General features: G+C 50.5%; 1 protein-coding gene across 7 annotated transcripts in view; it reads right to left on the bottom strand.

The window, feature by feature from the left end:
- Positions 1-22,927, bottom strand: part of NPRL3 (NPR3 like, GATOR1 complex subunit) — a 59,749-nt gene that overhangs the window by 13,666 nt on the left and 23,156 nt on the right. For all 7 annotated transcript variants that reach the window (XM_063654712.1, XM_063654714.1, XM_063654710.1 and 4 more), the window contains 4 exons: positions 19,243-19,396; positions 17,062-17,143; positions 6,179-6,316; positions 3,745-3,901 (listed from right to left, as the gene is read on the bottom strand). In XM_063654712.1, the coding sequence (XP_063510782.1) occupies positions 3,745-3,901; positions 6,179-6,316; positions 17,062-17,143; positions 19,243-19,396 (531 nt within the window). The remainder of the gene's footprint in view (positions 1-3,744; positions 3,902-6,178; positions 6,317-17,061; positions 17,144-19,242; positions 19,397-22,927) is intronic.

The following is a 22,927-nucleotide window of genomic DNA, read 5'->3' on the forward strand; positions in this document are numbered from 1 at the left end:
CCTAAGCTCTTGCACTTCTGCCTCTACATCAGCCCAGGACACCACTCCACCCTCTTGGCGGGTAGGCCTCTGTGGAGGTGAGTCACCCCTGCCTGGACACAGTGCTGCCCTGCTGCTGAGGACACTTAGACCTCAGCTCAGAAAACAGGGCCTCCAGACTGAGTGCAGTGGCTCACGCCTGTAGTCCCAGCATTTTGGGAGGGCAAGGCAGGAGGATCGCCTGAACCTCGGAGTTCGAGGCCAGCCTGGGCAATATAGTGAGACCCTCATCTCTACCAAAAACTTTTATTTAATTAGCCGGGCACTGCGGCACATGCCTGTAGTTACAGCTACTTGGACGCTGAGACAGGAGGATTGCTTGCACCTGAGAGGTGGGGGTTGCAGTGAGCTGAGATTGTGTGAGTAGTGCCTCCAATGGCACCGCCAACCCTGACATGGCAGGTTTCAGCTCCATCACCACCCTGTTCCCTCACCCCATGTGCCACTCGCATGTCTCTCTCAAAAAGACACACCCACTTTCCCCCAGCTCTGCTCAGCATAGTGGTCTCCACCTCCTGCCTCTCCCTGCAGCAGCCTCCAAGATGCTGTCCATTCTGGAAATCGAAAATCCAAAATCAGTACTTCAGGGCAAGCATAAGGTGCCAGCAGGACCAGGCTCCCTCTGGAAGATCCAGTAGAGAATTCGTCCTGCCTCGTCAACTGCCAGCGTCTCTTGGCTTGCAGCCACATCAGTCCACTCTGTCTCTGTGGTCACACCGCTGCCTCTTTTCGGTCAGATCTTCCTCTGCCTCCCTCTGATAAGGGCCTTAGTGATTCCATTTAGGGCTCAGCAGGATGATCTTCCCATCTCAAGATCTTTTACTCAGTAACATCTCCAAAGTCCCACATGAGTTCACATTCATAGATTTTGGGGATTAGGATGTGTATATCTGTGGGGGACATTATTCAGCCAATCACAACGAATGTACAACACGATCCTAATTTTCATAATACAAAATAAAATGTTTGTGTGTATATATATATACACACACATAATAAAATGTATATATACAGATAAAAAACCTGGAGGGATCTAGGTTACCTGTGGGATATGGAACTGTGGGAACTTTTTGTGTCTATAATTTGTGTAGTGTTTGAAGTCTTATATTCATTTTATCATGACACACCCAAAATTTACTTGTAGATTCTCTCTGGATTGATATAAACATGAAGAATTTTATTTTATTTTATTTTTTGAGACTGGGTCTTGCTCTGCTGCCCAGACTGGAGTGTGTGCAATCACAACTCACTGCAGCCTCGAACACCAGGGCTCAAGTGATCCTCCCACCTCAGCCTCCTGAGTAGCTGGGACCATGGGCACACACCACCATGCCCAGCTAATTATTTAGTTTTCTGGAAAGACAGGGTCTTCCTATGTTGCCTAGGCTGGTCGTGACCTCCTGGGCTTAGGCAGTCCTCCTGCCTCATCCTCCCAAAGTGCTGGGATTCTAGGCATGAGCCACTGCACCCAGCCACATTAGGGACTTTAGACTGTCTGGTGACGTCACACCTGAGGCAGATGCTCCCCAGGGGGCCATCTCCAGGAAACAGAGTGACCCACCAGGGCTGGGCCCCAGGAGCTTCCACACCACCACACCAGCAGCAAAGCCCTGCTGACCTACAGCGGGGACAGCAGGTAAGGAAGGGGTACAGACAGAAGAAAACAATGACAAACAGCCTTCCCTCTCCCCAGTCAAGGCCACGGCAGGGAAGTGAAGGGGACATCAAAGGGAGACCAAAGCTTTGTCCAAGGAGACTCTGAGAGCAAGGATGAGAGGCACAGTGTCCAGCACAAACTCCTGCCAGACAGCCTCAGGAAAGTCAGGCCCAGCTCCTTTCAAAAGCTCAACACAGGACCGGTGAACAGCCACAGGCATTTACCATGTGGCTGGTGCTCATCAGGACACAGAGGGTCACTGCCTCCCTCACTCTGCAGGGTTGTATGGAGCGGTGAGTTCTTTTAAAATTCTGTGTCTCCTGAATGCTATGAAGGTGGGCAGGTCATGGTCTTTACTGAGTCCTGTCCAGCCCACGAAGTCCAAAGACATAGATGGGCATGATGGCTCATGCCTGTAATACCAGTCCTTTAGGAGGCCAAGGTGTGATGATCACTTGAGCCCAGGAGTTTGAGGCCATCCAGGGCAACATAGGGAAACCCTGTCTCTACCCAAAAAAAAAAAAAAAAATTAGCCAGGCGCACACCTGTAGTCCCAGCTACTTGGGAGGATGCTTGAGCCTGGGTGAATCATGATGGCACCACCACATGCCAGCCTGGGAGACAGAGCAAGAACCTGTCTCAGAAAAGAAAAAAGAAATACAAGGGCACAATTTGGTAAGTGCTCTCACAGAGGATAGATAAAGGGTCCTGAGATACAGAGGCGGGAGACTTGCTCTCAAAGACAGAATCCAAAAAGGCTGCTTTCGGGGAAAAGTGGCCTAAGAGTCAGGCCTTGTTGGACAAGTTCCCCTAACGTGCTAAGAAGCAAAGACCTGTTTCACAGGCCAAAAGAAGAAGGAAGCTCAGCCAGAGGGACCCAGGCAGGCCCACCTTACGCCTGTGTTCCTCGGCAGCCTCTGCTGCCCCCTGGTGGCCATGCTGTGCACACCGCCACCAGACGAGGGCGCCACCCACAGGCACCACCTGCTCCCACCCTCAGGCAGTATTTCAATCGTCCCGTGGCTCTGGGCCACTCCCACATGACTAGCAGCCACAGCTGACCCCATGGCCTGTTGGCCACCCCATCAGCAGCCCCTGCTTCTGATTTCTCCCCGTGCTTTTCTTTTTTTTTTTTGGAAACAGAGTCACCCAGGCTGCAGTGCAGTGGCACAATCTCAGCTCACTGCAACCTCTGCCTCCCAGGCTCAAGTGATCTTCACACCTCATACCCCCAAGTAGCTGGGACTACAGGTGCGCGCCACCACACCCAGATTTTTTTTTTTTTTTTTTGTATTTTTTGTAGAGACAGGGTTTTGCCATGTTGCTCAGGCTGGTCTCAAAGTCCTGGGCTCAAGCGCTCCGCCTGCCTTGGCCTCCTAAAGGGCTAGGATGACAGGCATGAGCCACCGTGCCCAGCCTTCCCTGTGCTTTTCCTCCCACACTCCACCCACACTCCAACCAGATCCACAGACGAGGCTGAGGGGCCCTCCATCCAATCAGAAAGGGCAGCCCTCTGCATGGACAGGCCCATAAGCATGTGGCTCAGCAAGGAAGTGGCATCTTGTACAGAGTGCACAGGCCAACACATGTGCACACACAGGGGCGTAAGACCACCAGGTTAGGTCTTTATTCTACACATGGGAGGGCCCTGCGTCCAAGCTTCCTGCCCTCAGTTCCCATATGCTTGTTCATGCACCACTGTGAGACCCCATGACCCTGCTCGCTCCTGCCCTGCCCACCCCCTAGCTCTGGTGTCTCAACCTCCAGGACTGGGAGCACCCCCGTCCTTTCTCTCACAGACTCGCCTTACCTCTCTGAGACAGAACCAGTCAGTCCCATGGCTCACTCACAAAGCCAGCCCTGAACCCAGGTCTGACTCAGATGCCAAAACCTCCAGCCATCCCAGGGACTGGCCCCAGCCCATGGTGGGCTGTGCCGCGGCTCTCAGCTGGACAGAGCCCCTGTGGACGTACTGTGGCAGGCGGCCTGCCTTTCCTGATGCCCCAGCACCTGCCACATGCCACCCATCCAGGCCTCCAGAGCTATACCTGCAGCAAGGCCAGATCCGCATCCTGGGCTAGCTGCTGCAGGTTCTTCACAGCAGATGTGGTCTTGATCACCCGCACTAGGGCAGGGGAGCAGTCAATAGGAAGCTCACCCAGCAAGGACTTCTCATCACTGAGCAGCAGCAGGGCGTGGTAGGGGCTGCAAAACAATCACCTGTCACAGAACACATGAAGTGCAGGAACCCTGCGCCAGGTATGCACCAGGTATGTACCAGGTCCTGCACCAGGTATGCACCAGGTCCTGCACCAGGTATGTACCAGGTCCTACGCCAGGTATGCACCAGGTCCCGCATCAGGTATGCACCAGGTCCTGCACCAGGTATGCACCAGGTATGCACCAGGTCCTGCACCAGGTCCCGCACCAGGTATGCACCAGGTATGCACCAGGTCCTGCACCAGGTATGCACCAGGTATGCACCAGGTCCTGCACCAGGTATGCACCAGGTATGCACCAGGTCCTGCACCAGGTCCTGCACCAGGTATGCACCAGGTCCTGCACCAGGTATGCACCAGGTATGCACCAGGTCCTGCACCAGGTCCTGCATCAGGTATGCACCAGGTATGCATCTGGGACACAAACATGCAGCTGGAGCCTCCCGGCCCTTAACTGCAGAGAGAAGGGCCAAGAGCAGGATTTGAGAAAAGGGCAGTGGTCTGTTTGGAGGCCTTCACAAAATCTACCAAGGACTGGCTCATGCCTATAATCCCAGCACTTTGGGAGGCCAAGGCAGGCAGGTCACGTGAGGTCAGGAGTTCGAGACCAGCCTGGCCAACATGGTGAAACCCCATCTCTACTAAAAATAAAAAAATTATCCGGGTGTGGTTGCACCCACCTGGGGTCCCAGCTACTCAGGAGGCTGAGGCAGGAGAATCACTTGAGCCTGGGAGGCGGAGCTTGCAGTGAGCCAAGATTGCGCCATTGCACTCCAGCCTGGCGACAGAGCAAGACTCTGTCTCAAAAACAACAAAAACAAAACCTGCAAGGATTATGTCACCCTCAGAAAAAAACACATGACAAAAGTGGGGAAGGCTCGAAGACTGGACTCCATATCCCACCTCAGAGACGCCCAGCAAACATCTGTTGATTGAAGAAATGAATGAATCTTTCCTAAGGAAATTGTCCCAAATATGGGAAAAGCAAAATCCTCCTCACAGACTAGGGATAGAAGTACGTTAAAATATGCTTAGCTAGGATTGAAAGGAAAGAGCACGGACTGGGGAGGGTGGAACTAGGCAGCGCTTTGCTTTCTGTCATTTCCAAATTTTCAGCAATGTGCCCAGATATATTTTTATAATTAAAAAATGTTCAAGGTATTGGGGGAGTTGGGAACAGGTGGTGCCAAAAGACTGGCTCAGTTCTTTCCTTGCAGAAAATCAATTAAATTGCCAGGGCATGGTGGCTCACACCTGTAACCCAGCACTCTGGCAGGCCAAGGCGGGTGGATCACGAGGTCAGGAGTTCAAGACGAGCCTGGCCAACATGATGAAACCCCATCTCTACTAAAAATACAAAAATTAGCCAGGTGTGGGGGTGTGCACCCATAATCCCAGCTACTCAGGTTGCTGAGGCAGGAGAATCGCTTGAACCCGGGAGACAGAGGCTTCAGTGAGTGGAGATTGTGCCACCCACTGCACTCGAGCCCTGAGCAAGACTACATCTCAAAAAAAAAAAAAAAAAGAAAAAAAAGAAAGTCAATTAAATTAAGAAAGTATATTTTGGGAGGCTGAGATGAGTGATGAGCGGATCACCTGAGGTCAGGAGCTCGAGACCAGTCTGGCCAACACGGTGAAACCCTGTCTCTACTAAAAGTACCAAAAAAATTAGCCAGGCATGGCAGTGGGCGCCTGTAATCCCAACTACTCGGGAGGCTGAGGCAGGAGAATCACTTGAACCTGGGAGGTGGATGTAGCAGTGAGCCGGGATCGTGCCACTGAACTCCAGCCTGGGCGATAAGATCAAAACTCTGTCTCTCTCTCACACACACACACACACACACACACACACACACACACACCCCAAAAAAAAAAACAAAAAAAAGAAAAAGAAAAAGAAAGTAACTGAAATCCCATGAGTGCTGACTGAAATGCAAGACTGGGGTAGGGAAACACCATCAAGATGAAGTCCCTCCAGCCCTCCGGCCTCCCCTAGGACACTCAGCCCCACATCCAGGCTGCCCTGCCCAGGCCTAAGGTGGTGCCAGAAGGGCCCAGGGGAAACCTGGGATTGGTCATTTCTGGACACAACTGGATACAAAATTATGTGTTTTAACTTCTATAAATGGCAGAGCCCCACCTGCCAGCTTCCGCAGCAGGAAGAAGAAAAGAAATTTTGGAACAAAGTAAGTGGTAAAATCTCAGGCAGAAGCTAAAGGGAAGGGCCCTGGCAGGGAGTGAGCACGTGGGGCTGGGCACTCACCGGATGGCTTTCAGGCTCCGTTCGATGGCCTCTGGGGGGATCAGGCTGGAGGCCGCATAGTGGATCTTGTGGGGCAGGCAGAAGCTCACCTCCAGCCAGCTGTTGATGTGAAGCCGAACCACGCCCGATGTGCACAGGCTGCAGAGAGTGGGCGCTGTTACCCGTTCACATAAACTTTCTAACCATGCACACAGATCAGAAAACACCCTGCTCAATGGTGCTGATTCCCCTGCTGCTTAGGGGGAAACTGCAGGTGGAGACCTGGGCAGGAGAGCATCTCTTAAGATTACATTATGTTTAAGAAAAGAAAATATGGGGGCCAGGCATGGTGGCTCATGCCTGTAATCCCAGCACTTTGGGAGGCCAAGGTGGGCGGATCACGAGGTCAGCAGTTCAAGACCAGCCTGGCCAACATGGTGAAAACCCATCTCCACTAAAAATACAAGAATTAGCCAGGCATGGTGGCAGGCGCCTGTAGTCCCAGCTACTCGGGAGGCTGAGGCAGGAGAATCACTTGAACCCAGGAGGCAGAGGTTGCAGTGAGCTGACATCACGCCACTGCACTCCAGCCTGGGCAACAAGGCAAGAGTCTGTCTCAAAAAAAAAAAAAAAAAAAAAAGAAGAAGAAGAAAGAAAAAAAGAAACATATTTCTGGCTAGCCCTGGAATCTGTAGTCCAACCAGACTGCCAGGGCTTGAGAGAAGCCGTACCCTGTCCTGGAGACTCAGTGCACTAGAGGCACTCTAACTCAGGCCCCTGCCCGTCCAGACCCCTGGCAGACACCCAACACCCAGAGTACATCCTCCCTGTGAATGGGCCTGCCGTGCACACCTTATGAAGACCCAGTCATCACAGGTGCACGTCCAGGCAGAACAGTGGCTGTCTCAGAGGGAGCTCCTGGAGGGCAGGGAAGGAATGCCAAGTCCCCCCAGAGTGTCCCAGTGGTGAGAAGCACACAGTGCCCATCTCCCTGCACTCTGCAGATGCCCACAGCACCCCAGCTGCAGTGCCTGTGGATACCAAGTGGTCACCACAAGCCAACCGTGCTAGCCAGCCCCAACACTTCACTACAATGGAAAACCTTTCACTCCACATTCTATCAGTAATGGCAACTTGGTTCTTTCGGGTCCCAAAGCTTGCTCAGGCCAAACACAGCAACACCATCCCAGATTCCTTATTTCTTTCACAATCCACTTTAAACCATCAGCAAATCCCATCTGCTCCACCTGTAGAGATGTCCAAAATCCAGGCCTTTTCAGCACCACCAGGCCCAAGCCACCCAGAGCACTGGCCCCTCTACCTACCCCTCCCCACACTCCCACCTGGGCAGTCCCAGCCATGGGCCTGCACACCCACGTTCCTGTGACCTCACTTCCTGTGCCCAGTCACTCAGGTCCCGCTGTGCTCAGGGCCCTGGCATTTGCCCTTGCCCACAAACTCTCCGCAGACACCCCAAGGCTCCTTTACTCCATCAGTCTCCACTCAAGTGTCACATTCTCAGTGAAGCATCCCTGACCCCAGCCCCACTGGCACTCCAACCCCTGACCTGCTGCCTAATGCTGTCTCCCCAACCAGAACTCACTCCTGAGGAGGGGGGCTTGTGGGTTTCATTCTCTGCTCTCTACACATTGTAAAACGTTGTCAGGCACATAGGCACGGAGCTGCATTTCCTGAATGAAGCCAAGGAACACACTGCCCTCCCTGCGTGCACTGTCTTTCCTAGGAAGCCCTGCCCCAAGAACAGGCTCCACAGTGGGGATGCAACCCACGTCATCCCCTGGGGGAACCACACAAAACAAGGAAGGAGTTGTTTTCACCAGGAGCTTCTAAAACTCCCTGATGGAGAAGCCAGGGCCCCACCCCACTCCACCGCTCACCACAAAGCGCCCTTGCCTTAAATAAGAGCCAACAGCACTTGTTCTATGACGCAGAGGAGATGCAACTGCTCAAGCAAAGCTGTCTGCAGCTGGCCTTCACCGCATCCCCAGGGGCTCCAGGCAACAGGCGGGGGATCTCCACCCACTCTTGTCAAGGCCTGGCCACTCGAAGTGGCTGGCACCTTCCTTGTGTCCTGCACAGGGAACGCAGCCTGTGAAGCCTCACAATGACACCAGTTCTAAAATAGGAACAAAACACACACAAGTTCTTCTCCAAACTGCCCATTTCTACAGCACCTTCCCCGCATCATGTTTCCTCTGTTCACTGCCCCACTGCCCAGGAGAGCAGCCAACTAGTGCTTTTCCCATCACCCCCTGACCCTATTCTGCTATTCTCAGCTCCCAGTTGGCAGGACAGGCCAACACACCCACATCCGGCTAAGTCCGGGAGGCTTGGCCAGACTTCTGGCTGCCCCAGGCCAGAAGGTACAAACGGTCCCTCTGACATCTCTCAGGACACGTCAATATGGGTGCTGAGAGAACACCATGGCCCCAGGGTCCCAGAGGAGGGCAGCAGTCTCAGCTTCTTCCAGAACTGCACGCTAACCAAGTATGTCAGAGCAGACAGAGGCTCCCAGAACCTTACCTCTCTTTGGTCAGGGTCTTTGCAGGGTGAAAAACTCGTATCAAACCTTGAGAAATGTCCCAGCCTCTAGGGAATTAAAGATCACACCAGGAGAGATTTGAAGGGGATCCAGGTTACTCAACTTGAGTAAGCAATAGCTAGGATCTTGGCATCTGTATGCAACAGGGAGGGAAGGGCAAGCGAGAGGTGGCCCCATGCACTGTGCTGCCACCATCTGGGTCAGAAAGGAGGGCCACTGGAAATAAAAGGTCTATTTTTTTTTTCTTTTTTCTGAGACAGGGTCTCACTGTTGCTCAGGCTGGAGTGCAGTGGCGCCATCTCCGCTCACTGCAGCCTTGATCTCCTGGGCTCAAGACAACCTCCCAAGTAACTGGGACTACAGACGTGCAACATCACGCCTGGGTGATTATTATTATTATTATTATTTTTTTGTAGAGAGGGGGTCTCACTATGTTGCCCAGGCTGGTCTCAAACTCCTGGGCTCAGTCGATCCTCCCACCTTGGCTTTTCAAAGTGCTAGGATTACAGGCGTGAGCCACCGCACCCACCCAAGGCCTTTCTGTTTCTGTCCTATGTAGGATGCAGCTCAAAGTGGCTGTTGGGACACCACAGAATCAGATACGGAGGCTCCTATTGTTTCAAATGTAGCTGTCTTTGTTCCACATAGGAGCACAGTGAGGCCTTATGACATGTGCTGTGGCTCCCAGCACCAGTTTAGGTACTTGGAGTGCAGCAGGGAAGAAAACAACTTGGCTGCTCTGCACGCTGGGGGCTTCACTCAGCAGCATCTAGACAGACACATAATTGGCCGGGCGTGGCGGCTCACGCCTGTAATCCCAAAACCTGGGAGGACAAGGCAGGCCGATCACTTGAGGTCAGGAGTTCAAGACCACCCTGGCCAACATGGTGAAACCCTGTCTCTACTAAAAATACAAAAATTAGGCCGGGTGCCGTGGCTCACACCTGTAATCCCAGCACTGTGGGAGGCCGAGGCAGGTGGATCACCTGAGGTCAGGAGTTCGAGACCAGCCTGGCCAACATGATTAAACCCCGTCTCTACTAAAAATACAAAAATTAGGCCAGGCGCAGTGGCTCACACCTATAATCCCAGCACTTTGGGAGGCTGAGGCGGGCGGATCACCTGAGGTCAGGAGTTCGAGACCAGCCTGGCCAACATGGTTAAACCCTGTCTCTACTAAAAATACAAAAATTAGGCCGGGTGCCGTGGCTCACACCTGTAATCCCAGCACTTTGGGAGGCTGACGCGGGCGGATCACCTAAGGTCAGGAGTTTGACACCAGCCTGGCCAACATGGTTAAACCCCGTCTCTACTAAAAATACAAAAATTAGGCCAGGTGCGGTGTCTCACACCTGTAATCCCAGCACTTTGGGAGGCTGAGGCAGGCGGATCACCTGAGGTCAGGAGTTTGAGACCAGACTGACCAACAGGGAGAAACCCCGTCTCTACTAGTAAAGTATAAAATTAGCCGGGCGTGGTGGCTCATGCCTGTAATCCCAGCTACTTGGAAGGCTGAGGCAGGAAAATCGCTTGAACCCGGGAGGTGGAGGCGGAGGTGGAGGTTGCAGTGAGCTGAGATCGTGCCATTGTACTCCAGCCTGGGCAACAAGAGTGAAACTCCATCTCAAAAAAAAAAATAATAAAATACAAAATTAGCCAGGTGTGGTGACAGGCACCTGTAATCACAGCTACTTGGGAGGCTGAGGCAGGAGAATCACTTCAACCCAGGAGGTGGAGGCTGCAGTGAGCTGAGATCGCACCATTGCACTCTAGCCTGGGTGACAGAGCAAGACCCTGTCTCAAAAAAATTGAAATTAAAATTTTTTAAAAAGACACATTGGCCAGGCGCGGTGGCTCACGCCTGTAATCCCAGCACTTTGGTAGGCCGAGGTGGGCAGATCACCTGAGGTCGGGAGCCTGAGACCAGTGTGACCAACATGGAGAAACCCTGTCTCTACTAAAAATACAAAATTAGCCAGGCACAGTGGCGCACGCCTGTAATCCCTGCTACTCAGGAGGCTGAGGCAGGAAAATCACTTGAACCTGGGAGGCGGAGGTTGCAGTGGAGCCAAGATCGTGCCATTGCACTCCAGCCTGGGCAACAAAAGTGAAACTGCACCTCAAAAAAAAAAAAAAAAAAATAGCCAGGTGTGGTGGCAGGTGCCTGTAATCCCAGCTACTTGGGAGGCTGAGGCAGGAGAATCACTTGAACCCGGGAGGCAGAGGTTACAGTGGAGCCGAGATCGTGTCATTGCACTCCAGCCTGGGCAACAAAAGTGAAACTCCATCTCAAAAAAAAAAAAAAATTAGCCAGGTGTGGTGGCAGGTGCCTGTAATCCCAGCTACTTGGGAGGCTGAGGCAGGAGAATCACTTGAACCCAGGAGGCGGAGGTTGCAGTGAGCCAAGATCGTGCCATTGCACTCCAGCCTGGGTGACAGAGCGAGACCCTGTCTCAAAAAAAATTGAAATTAATGTTTAAAAAAAAAGACACATAATTGTAATCAAATTGTATGGAGCATTAGAAACTGGAGAGAGTTATAGGGAAAGGAACAGGGGCTTGGAATACACCTCATGGAAAGCCAGGAACAAGTTCCAGCTATGGGTATGGAAAATGAGGGCAGGAGGGAGAACACATGAAGGTTCTTCTAGTGACTTCCCAGCTTGGTCATCTCTGCTGCCCTCACCATGTCAGCTGTCCTTGGAGCCGCAGTCATTCGGTCTGGTTTGTACAATGGCATGGGGCCCTCTCCTCTGGCAGAGACACGCCGTGTTGGTTCCTCTAACTTCCGCGTGGACTTTACTCCATTTTCCCAAGCATCAGCTCACCCACCTGCTGCTTTCTCCCTCAGAGCACTCTGCACTGAGGCTGGTGCTACTTTATGAACTAACCCAGCTCCCTAGAGCGGTGACAAGTGCTGCCACCAGGAGTGCCCCAAAGGCCATGGCAGACCTGGGCAAATTCCCTGAACATGTCAGAGGGATGACTGCTCTGGAAATGTGCCGGCCCAACCTCCAGCCTGTAAATCCCCCACAGCAAGAGGGTAAGCCAGGAGCTGCACTGAAGTCTGTTAAGAAGAGGGAAGAGAAAGGTTTGTCCCTGTTTTTAAGTCTGCAGCTTTAAGACAAGAGCCCTTAGCACAGGCAGGGTTTGGGCCCTGAAAGGGCTCCTGCCGAGCTTGCACTTCTGTTTGCAAGGTGTTTAATGGTTTGGTCTGAAAACACTCTGCAGGAAAACACTGTCCTCCTCAAGGCTTATCCAGCCCCTCACACAGCTCTGGGCCAGCCAAGAGGGCCCAGCCCAGTCTGTGACAGGAGATAGGTGCCCCAGCCAAAGCCCTGCATCCTGACAATGACTATGCAAAAGGGAATGACTGGCTTCAAACACACTCTCGCCGTTCATCTCCAAGACAGAAATGTGCACAAGCTTAGTCTAGTCCCCTCAGCTTTTAGCATCTGAGAAAGCATCCATTCCTAACCTCAGAACTGGACAGGACCTGTGAAGCTATCCCGCAAACCTGTGCATCCTCTGGTCCCACGGATGGGCCTGGCTTCCTACCATAAGTAGTGGGATGCTGCATAACCCAAAAGATCTATGTGGGTTCCAAACAGCCTACCTTGAAATTTCAAATGAAAGTTTATATATAGGTGTGTTTTTATGGAAATGGGGACTACAACTCTCAGGATATTCACAGAGGGTCCATGGGACCAACCCTGCTCTCAACAGTTTGCAGTGCAAGGCTCTGCACCAAGTGCCACCTACCCAGCCAGACCCTGGACATCACTCCCCACCACAGGTCCTGTTAACTCGGAGACCCACTCAGCAAATCACTTCTTCACACTCCATGGAATCTACACTGCTGTTATTCCCACCCACACATTCCATCGACCCCTAGTGGATGAGCTATGCCCCTCCACAGGCTGAGTGTAGGGGCTGTGTTGCAGAAAATGAAGAGACATCCCTGCCCTCCTGGGAGACAGAACTCAATGGTCATATGAATGAGTGACATGCTGTCACTGAGGGCCACTGGGATCCACAAGGAGACACAAGTGCTAGGTCTGGCACAAGTGTTGGGGTGGCCTCCTGAGCAATTCACATTCCAAGCCTATATTCACAGATGTTAGGTCCTGCAGGACAGGGCCACCAGGCTATTCAGCCACACCATAACCCCAGCTTTAATTAAAATAGCAACTGGGGACTGGACGTGGTGGCTCATGCCTGTAGTCCTAGCACTTTGGGAGGCCGAGGTTGGCAGATCACGAGGTCAGGAGTTCAAGACCAGCCTGGCCAACATGGTGAAACTCCATCTCTACTAAAAATACAAAAATTAGCAGGGCGTGGTGGCAGGCGCCGTAATCTCAGCTGCTCAGGAGGCTGAGGCAGGAGAATCGCTTAAGCCCGGAAGACAGAGGTTGCAGTGAACTGAGATCGTGCCATTGCACTCCAGCCTGGGTGACAAAGCAAGACTCCGTCTCAAATAAATAAATAAATAAAATAGCAACTGGGGGCTGGGCATGGTGGCTCACGCCTATAATCCCAGCACTTTGGGAGGCTAAGGCGGGTAGATTGCTTGAGTCCAGGAATTCAAGATCAGCCAGGGCAACATGGCAAAATCCCATTTCCACAAAAAAATACAAAAACTTATCAGGCGTGGTGGCATGTGCCTATAGTCCCAGCTACTCGGGAGGCTGAGATGGGAGGATCACCTGACCCTGGGAGACAGATGTTGCAGTGAGCCAAGATTGTGCTCCAGCTTGGCAATAGAGTGAGACCCTGTCTTAAATTAAAAAAAAAAAAAAAAGAACCAGGAACAATTCCTTTGAAAAATCCCACCCCAATCTCCAACCTCATTAATCTCACAGCTTCTGGTCTTTCAGTTCTGTTCTGAGATTCCCTCAGATCTGGCAGTAAGTCACCATCAGGAGAAAGGGCGCTCTGTGTCCTAGGTCACCTGATCAGTAATGGAAATTCTGTATCCTCTTCTCAGTGCAGAAGAGTGAGCAGCAGCAGACCAGACCCTCAAGGCCAACCATGGACCTGATGGGATGAGGACAGAGGAGAGGCCACAGCCCAGAGGGGCTCCTGGGTGGCTGCAGAGCCATGCCAGTGCCAGACAAGGATGGGGTACAGGGAGGATACTACTGCCTGGACTCCTGCCAGAGAAACACAGCTCCAGCATCCCTGGGGCAAGCTCCAGGACCCAAGACTGTTAGGGTGGGAGTCTGGATGGAGGAAATCGATCCTGGGCACTAACAAAATGCGTAGGTCAGGAAAGAACGCTACGTGCTGAACAACAGCTTAGGAGCCTTTTTCACCAAAACTCAGATTCCTGTCCTCCTTTAATATCCACTAGGTGGCGCTGGGTTGCCTCAAGTTCTGAGCTACTCCGCAGCCTGCAGATCACACAACAGGCAGTCCAAGGTTTTGTCTCCTTTCAACTTTCCAGCACAATTCAAACCTAAGAAATCATAGTCCATTCTTCCTTTAGAAATATAAAGTCAATGGGCCAGGCACGGTGGCTCATGCCTGTAATCCCAGCACTTTGGGAGGCCAAGCCGGGCGGATCTACAAGGTCAGGAGTTCGAGACCAGCCTGGCCAATATGGTGAAACCCCATCTCTACTAAAAATACAAAAATTAGCCGGGCGTGGTGGCGTGCACCTGTAGTCCCAGCTACTCAGGAGGCTGAGGCAGAACAATGCACTCCAGCCTGGGCGTCAGAAGGATATTCTGTCTCAAAAAAAAAAAAAGAAAAAAGAAAAAGAAAAAGAAATATAAAGTCAATGGTTTGGTTTTTATTTAAACAAATTTTTAAGACACAGGGTCTCACCATGTTGCTGGGGCTGGAGTACAGTGGCTATTCAGACACCAGCATAGAGCACTACAAGCTCAAACTCCTGGGCTCAAGTGATCCCCCAACCTTGGCCTCACCTGTGAGATGGGACTACAGGAGCACACCACCGCACCAGCTTGGTTTTTATTTTAATTCCAAGTTAGCCTGATTTTTGCTTGTAATCTAATCCGAGTTGAGGCATACACTCAGAATAAGGGAACAATTTCCAAGGAAGTGACTGGATACCAGGCAATTCAAAAGCAGAGGGTAGTAATTCTCTCAACACAGAGAAAACATCAGTGTGATAACAATGAATAAAAGACAGGGTCAGACTACATGACCACAAAGGTCCCATTCTCCAACACAGAAGGGGCCAGAAAACAAAGCAATCACCTGGCAAGGGCTGATGTTCTCTCACACCTGAGGAGGCTCAGTCTCCAGGGTCACCAAGAGACAAACAAATGCTAGTTGCAACTTATATCACAAAAGACAAATCACTCTCCTATATTTAAGGACTTATATTTCCCAATAGAAGAACGAACAAGGGATCTGAGCAGCAAGCTCACAGAAAAGACAGGTGGTTTAAACATGTGAAGAGACGCATCAATGCATTACAACAAAGCTACACAGAGATCCCATTCCCCCCCATTATACTGGTTAAGATCCACAATTTCACGAGACTCGATGTTGGCAAAGCTCGGGGGAAGAGGCATCTCATGTGTTGCTGGTGGGACAGAGGTACAAACCCCTGAGAAGGAAACACAACATTACAAATGCCATTTTCCCCATTAGTAATGCCTTTAGGAATTTATCTTATAGATACAGAGGCGCACATACAAAATAACACAGGTAAATGGTTAGCACTGGAAGGCTGGAACAAACTCAATGGTGGGGGCAGTTGCGGCTCACTAGGCAGCCAAAAAAAGAATTAAAAAGTATTTTTTAAATTTTATTTATTTGTTCTTTTACTTTTTTAAATTTTTATTATTATTATTATTTTTGAGATGAAGTCTAGCTGTGTCACCCAGGCTGGAGTGCAGTGGCACAATCTCAGCTCACTGCAACCTCTGCCTCCCAGATTTAAGCGATTCTTCTGCCTCAGCCTCCTGAGTAGCTGGGACTACAGGCATGCACCACCGTGCCCGGCTAATTTTTTATATTTTTAGTAGAGATGAGGTTTCACCATGTTAGCCAGGCTGGTCTCGAACTCCTAACCTCGTGATCCACCTGCCTTGGCCTGGCAAAGTGCTGGGATCACAGGTGTGAGCCACCGCGCCCGGCCTGTTTTTTTTTTTGATATGCGGTCTGGCTCTGTTGCTGGGGCCAGAGTACAATGGTACAACCATGGCTCACTGTAATCTTGATTTCCTAGGCTTAAGTGACCCTCCCACCTCAGCCTCCTGAGTAGCTGAGACTACGCTTGTGCCACCACACTCAGATATTTTTTAAAAACTTTTTGTAGAAATGGGATCTCACATTGTTGTTCAGGCTGATCTTGCACTTCTGACCTCAAGAAATCTGCCCCTCAGCCTCCCAAAATGCTGGGATTACAGGCGTGAGTCACCACGCCCGGCCTGCTTGTCCACATTTAATAAAGGTGATGCTCAGCCAATATAATCAGAACTGTGAAGTTTTCATGGTATCCTCAAGGCTTGCTGCCCTCACACAGTCAGTGTCGCAAACCCCAACTCAGAGTGAGGAGGAGACAGCTGGCCCCAGCTCCACCCACTGAGCCTCAATTTCCTCATGAGTGACTGGAGTCAGTGACACCCACCTAGTGAAGGTGGGCCCAGAACTTGGTGTTGCGTCATGCTCAGTAAAATGTCATTTTGCATCTGTTTGATTTAAAAACACTTTCGGACTCTCATGTATAACTTCGGGCTCGTTTTCTGTTTTAAGAGGAGTCTGGAGGTGGTGGTTCCAGCAGAGTGCATGCTACTCAGCAAAGGGGCTGGCATTTAAAAAACAGCCACAGCCAGGCACGGTGGCTCACGCCAGTAATCCCAACACTTTGGGAGGCCGAGGCGGGCGGATCACCTGAAGCCGGGAGTTTGAGACAAGCCTGACCAACATGGAGAAACCCTGTCTCTACTAAAAATACAAAATTAGCCAGGTGTGCTGGCACATGCCTGTAATCCCAGCTACTCAGGAGGCTGAGGCAGGAGAATCTCTTGAACCCAGGAGGCGGAGGTTGCTATGAGCCGAGATCGCGCCATCGCACTCTAGCCTGGGCAACAAGAGCAAAACTCCGTCTCAAAAAAAAGAAATAAATAGAAATAGAAATAAAAAAATAAACAAAAAAAACGGCCACCAAGGTCACTTCTTTCAAGAGCAGCCACCTGACCATCCCTTCCCAGTCCTCTCCGGCCCTAACCTCAGGGAACCCTGATGCTCACACCCCAGGAGAACAGTGGTCAGTACCGGGGAGCCCTACCTGTTGACGCTGCTCCTCAGGCCCAGGCAGGCTGGCCCATAAGAAGGAGGTTAATAAGCACACCCACCTGTCTTACCTGTCGTAAGCTTCCTTGAGGTCCCTGGCCAGCTTGCACTTGGGTAGGATGTGATGGAATGGGGACTGAGGACCTTCATTTCCTACAAGAATCACAACACAAGATTTACAGCTCCTGGGTTCAAGCGATTCTCCTGCCTCAGCCTCCCAAGTAGCTGGGATTACAGGCGCCCGCCACCATGTCTGGCTAATTTTTTTGTATTTTTAGTAGAGACAGGTATTCACCATGTTGGCCAGGCTGGTCTCGAACTCCTGTCCTCAAGTGATCCACCCACCTTGGCCTCCCAAACTGCTGGGATTATAAGCATGAGCCACCACACCCGGCCTAGACCTGCTAATTTTAAAATTTTTTGTAGAGATGGAGTCTCGCTATGTGGCCCAGGCTGGTCTCAAACTCCTGGGCTCAAGTGGTCCTCCCACCTCGACCTCCCAAAGTGCTGGGATTACAGGTGTGAGCCACCACGTCCAGCCAAAAAGTCTTTTATTCATCCTTTTTCATAAATTTCTAAAAATATATATATATAGACTTAAAATTCCTTTTTACTTCCTGTGATAAAGTCACAGACTCTAAAAAGATAATGTTTAAAAAAACAAAACTTTTGGATTGTTATTATCACAATTATAATTAGTACATAATTGGCCAAAACAGAAACATATTATAAATTTTGACAGGTAGCTGGGCGCGGTGGCTCACGCCTGTAATCCCAGCACTTTGGGAGGCTGAGGCAGGCAGATCACGAGGTCAGGAGATCAAGACCATTCTGGCTAACACGGTGAAAACCCCGTCCCTACTAAAAATACAAAAAATTAGCTGGGCGTGGTGGCGGGCGCCTGTAATCCCAGCTACTTGGGAGGTTGAGGCAGGAGAATGGCGTGAACCCAGGAGGTGGAGGTTGCAGTGAGCAGAGATCATACCACTGCACTCCAGCCTGGGCGACAGACGAAAAAACAAAAGAAAAACTTTACATATTTGACAATTACCTGTCAAAATTTATTTTATTTTTATTTATTTTTATTTTTTTTTTGAGACAGGATCTCACTCTCGCCCCTGCTGGAGTGCAGTGGTGCAATCTCAGCACACTGCAACCTCCGCCTCCCAGGGCTCAGGTGATTCTCCCACCTCAGCATCCCGAGTAGCTGAAACTACGGGCACATATGACCATGCCCGGCTAATTTTTGGGTTTTTTCGGTAGAGGCAGGATTTCACCCTGTTGCCCACACTGATCCTGAATTCCTGAGCTCAAGCAATCTACCCGCCTCGGCCTCCCTAAGTGCTGGGATTACAGGCATGAGCCACCGCAGCCAGCCACAAGTAAATCTGTACCGAAGATGCACCTGAGTCAGAGAGGCTGTTCTTTTATTATTGTTCATTCATGTCAATAACTAATTTTACTTATTGCTATAACAACTAGGTCTGACTTTAGTTTTGTTCCTAATTCTCTCTTTTGTTATAGAGGTGCTGGCCAAAGAAAATGGAGAAGGAGAGTTTGTTACAGGTGTCTCTTTATGTTTTGAAATCTTTATAGCAGGCCAAAAAACACTCAGTATTCTGTCTGCAAAAATTATTTTTAATAATTGGTTAGCTGATAACCCAATTAGGTCCTCCTTCAATCTGGCTGAAAGCAAAGAACTGGAAACTGTCCACCTCACCAGCTGGATATTTCCGACGCCCTCTCCTGCCCCAGGGAGTAATAATAGTTTCTTCAACATGTCCAACAGGACCAGGGCTAGGCAGAGCTGCCTCACCTATGTGAACAGTGATCATGCAGCAGTGTGTGGGAAGAAAGAACATTTCTGGTCGGGAAATCTATTTCAACACATCCATCCAGGAAAATTCATCTACAAACGTGCCCCTTGGGAGTCTTCCTGTGCCCCCACAGGCACAATCAGCCCAGTGTGAAGATCATCTAACTTCTCTGAGCTTTAGTTTCCACATCTGCAAAACGGGGATGATCACGGACCCTGCCTTGCGAAGCTGTTGTGAGGCCTTCATTCTCAATGCCCGGCTCACCAGAAGCCGATGCTTGCAAGCTCCTGACTGCTCTGCTGGTGTTGGGGTGGGTGAGGCCCCGCCAACACCTGTACCATTCACACTGAATGACAGCCCCTCCACAGAGGCCTGCGCTGCAGACAGGCCACCAGCCAGCCCAGACCCGTGCCCATCACACCCTGCTGCACTCACCATCAGCCATGGCGGACACCTCATCCTGGAGCGCCAGGATCAGCTTAGCCTCCCGGGTGAGGTACTGGCAGCGGCGCTCCTCGTGCTGCAGCACGGTGGCGATACGACGGGACAGGTTATGCAGACAGTTTATCACTGACGGGTCTGCGTTGGCCTGCAGCAGAGAGACCATACACAGACTCAAACGTGTGCACAGGGACACAGCTGGACACAGTTTAAATGGAGCTAATACAGGTACACAGCAAAAACTCAAATCATGAAAGAAAGCGTCTCTACTCCTTTCCCCCAGGCTCCTTTGCAGAGGCCACTGCTGCTCATTTCCTGAGTCCCCTCCAGGGCCCATCCATAGACATGTGGGCTGTCAGCCCCCATGCTCTATTCTTGGGAGTGGCTGCCTGAATAGTAACAGAGATGGCTCTGGAAATGCCTGGGTGCCCTAAGGGGGCATTGTTGTTCTTATGAAAGAACAACAATGCTGCCTCCCTCACCAAGGACTGAATGGAGGAAATTAGTGAGCCCTGTAACAAACTGAGAACTGAACCTGCCCTGAACAAAGACCCTGGTAGTGTCTGTGGTCACCACTATACTGCTGACTACTGGTAGGCACAACCAGTCTACAATTTGTAAGAATTCTGTCACAACAGGTCACGTTACTACAGGGATGCACGGTACAAAAACAGAGGCACCAGGCCAATTGTTCACTGAATACTTTTGGTCCTGAAGGATGAGAAGCTCTTCCCAGCAGAAGTGGCACTGGTTAACAAGAAAACCAGCAGGCTCCAGGCCCATATCTCTGCCCAAGCGCTCCTTCTGCAACCATGATGACTGGGTCAAAGGATAGTGCAGGAGACTCTCAGGAACAAGAGGGGCCCTCGACCCTCTGGAACCTATCAGGGACCACAGTCAGCCAGGCAAGCACATCTGCCCAAGCCAAGGGCGGAGGCATGCAGCTGTGGGGATCTGTGAAAACACCTGAGGGAGCAGATAACTGGGCCAGCCATGACTCAGTGCTTCTGGAGGCCAACAGGACTGCTGAATCATCCTGTGGGGGTGGAGGTGGGACAAGGGAAAGGGGTGAATGGTACTGCTGATTACAACCTCTGGTGCTGCCTCCCCCTCCTGTTTATCTGAGAGGGAAGGCCATGCCCAAAGTGTTCACAGCCAGGCTTCAGGGACAAAGCCTGACCCAGACAGTAAACACGTTCTTCACCTGGAGCTGAAGAAATTCTCTATATTCTCATCAGATCCCAAGTTCACAAACAGAACTCACACCTGGATGGACTTACAAGGCAGCATCCCTTGCCAGAGAAAGGACTGACTGTTGCTCCCATGCCGTACCCACCACTGGGCAGCAGACCTCCTCCATGTCAAGGGCATCCCCTCAACAGTGTCCTTGGGACCAGAGGGCTGACATATGGGGTGTATACAATTGCCTCAAAACAAAATACCCACTTAGAAGAAGAATCTGTGTACCAATACTTCCACGAGCAAAGCGAGGAGGAGGAGAATGATCCTGGATATGTGATTATTCAGCTGAGGCACAACAGTGTCCATGAGTTGGATGTCCAGGGCCCATATGCTTGACCTTTCCAGACATACAAGGTGGTGTAGTCCCCAGTGACGCTCAGCGACCTGCACTCATGGGGTGTCCCAGCATGTCCGGTTTGCAAAGGCCGGACATGGAGTGACAGACATGCTGAGAAAGCTAACACCTAGGGTGTGCCAGCACTAAGGGGAACTCTTAGAAACACCATATTTTCACCATACACAACATAAAGTGGCATGAAGTTTAAGGCATCACCCATGAGACTTTCTCAACCCCAAAACTTGTACCTAAATAGAACCAAGCCTTCAGAGTTAACTTCTAGTTTGCAGGAAATACAGGGACAGAGAGCAAGTCTGACTGCACAATGAGATTAATCCAAATGTGGAACATTTGATGGAACAAAGGGAGGGGAGACCTCTGGATTGGCAGAGACATAAAGACACCACATGCACTAGCTGGGCTGGGTTTCCATCCTGGTTCAGACAGTCCAGCTGTGAAAAGGCTTTAGCAATCAGGAGAAGCTTCAATGGACCAGGTACTAGGTGATGCCAACTTATTACAGTAAATTTTTTCAGATGTACAAAGGGTAGCATGGCCGAAAATTAAGTGCCCAAATTTTATACAGATATCTTCTGAAGTATGTAGGGATGAACAGACATCAGGTCTGGGACTTGCCTTGAAAAGAGAGGGAAGGAAATATATGGAGCCAGGGTTTAAAGGCACCTGAGACAGGCATATAAGGTTTGTCAGTCTGCTCTCTCTAGTTCAGGGTTTAAAATTTTTCAAAGTAAAAAAAAAAAAAAAAAAAGTGTATTTCTTTTTTTTTTTTTTTTAAGACAGGGTCTCACTCTGTTGCCCAAGCTGGAGTGCAGCGGCATGATCACTGCTCACTGCCACCTTGACCTTCCAGGCTCAGGTGATCCTCCCACCTCAGCCTCCCAGGTAGCTGGGACTACAGGCGCACATCATCATGCCTGGCTAATTTTTGTATTTTTTGCAGAGACGGGGTTTCGCTATGTTGCCCAGGCTGGTGTCAAACTCCTGGGCTCAAGTGATCCACCCACCTTGGCCTCCCGAAGTGCTAGGAATACAGGAGTGAGCCACTGTGCCTGGACAAAAGTGTATATTTTAAAAAGAAAGAATATATATTTAAAATGACAAAAGTGTATATTTTAAAAAGAAAGAATATATATTTAAAATGACAAAAGTGTATATTTTAAAAAGAAAGACTTGTCCACCCAAAAAATACAAACTCTTTACATTATCAAAATTTCTCCTACTCGTCAATATCACGGCCAGCTGAAGTCCTAGACTATTTTGTTTCCTGTTGCCTTTTTTTTTTGAGATGGAGTTTCGCTCTTGTTGCCCAGAATGGAGTACAATGGTGCGATCTCAGCTCACTGCAACCTCCGCCTCCCGGATTCAAGCGACTCTACTGCCTCAGCCTCCTGAGTAGCTGGGATTACAGGCATCCACCACCACACCTGGCTAATTTTGTATTTTTTAGTAGAGACGGGGTATCTCCATGCTGGTCAGGCTGGTCTGGCTGGTCTCAAACTCCTGATCTCAGGTGATCCGCCCGCTTCGGCCTCCCAAAGTGCTGGGATTACAGGCGTAAGCCATTGTGCTCAGCTCCGGTTGCTTTTACCTGTCCATAATCAATCCATACTTCTCCAGGTTCTGGTCGGATCTCCATTTCTCACCCTCAACGGCAAGAGGATGGCCAGTGTATAATAATCACCACATTGTTTAATCATTCCCCAACTACTACACACTATGATTATCTCCAGTTTAACTATTGTTATAAAAATCCTTATTCTTGCTGAGAACAAGCCGAGGGGGGGAAATCTTCACGCAGTTGTAAAAGCTGCTTGTTTTCTTGATAATATTCCTAACAGTGGGACTGCTAGATCTAAGGGCATCATATGCTCTGCTGTCAAACACTGTTCCCCGAGGTGAGGCCTGCCTACAGCATCCTGCAAACACTGTTCCCTGAGGTGAGGGCCTGCCTACAGCATCCTGGGTGGGGCTGTGGCTGCGTTTCATCAACTGTCCCACAGGGGTTATCCGTGTTGACAGGTGGACAACATTCGTCATGGATTTTGTTTATTCATTTGCTTGTTTTTTTACTTAATTCAT

Source organism: Pongo pygmaeus, chromosome 18 (genome assembly GCF_028885625.2).
Source record: "Pongo pygmaeus isolate AG05252 chromosome 18, NHGRI_mPonPyg2-v2.0_pri, whole genome shotgun sequence".
NCBI classification, from domain to species: Eukaryota; Metazoa; Chordata; class Mammalia; order Primates; family Hominidae; genus Pongo; species Pongo pygmaeus.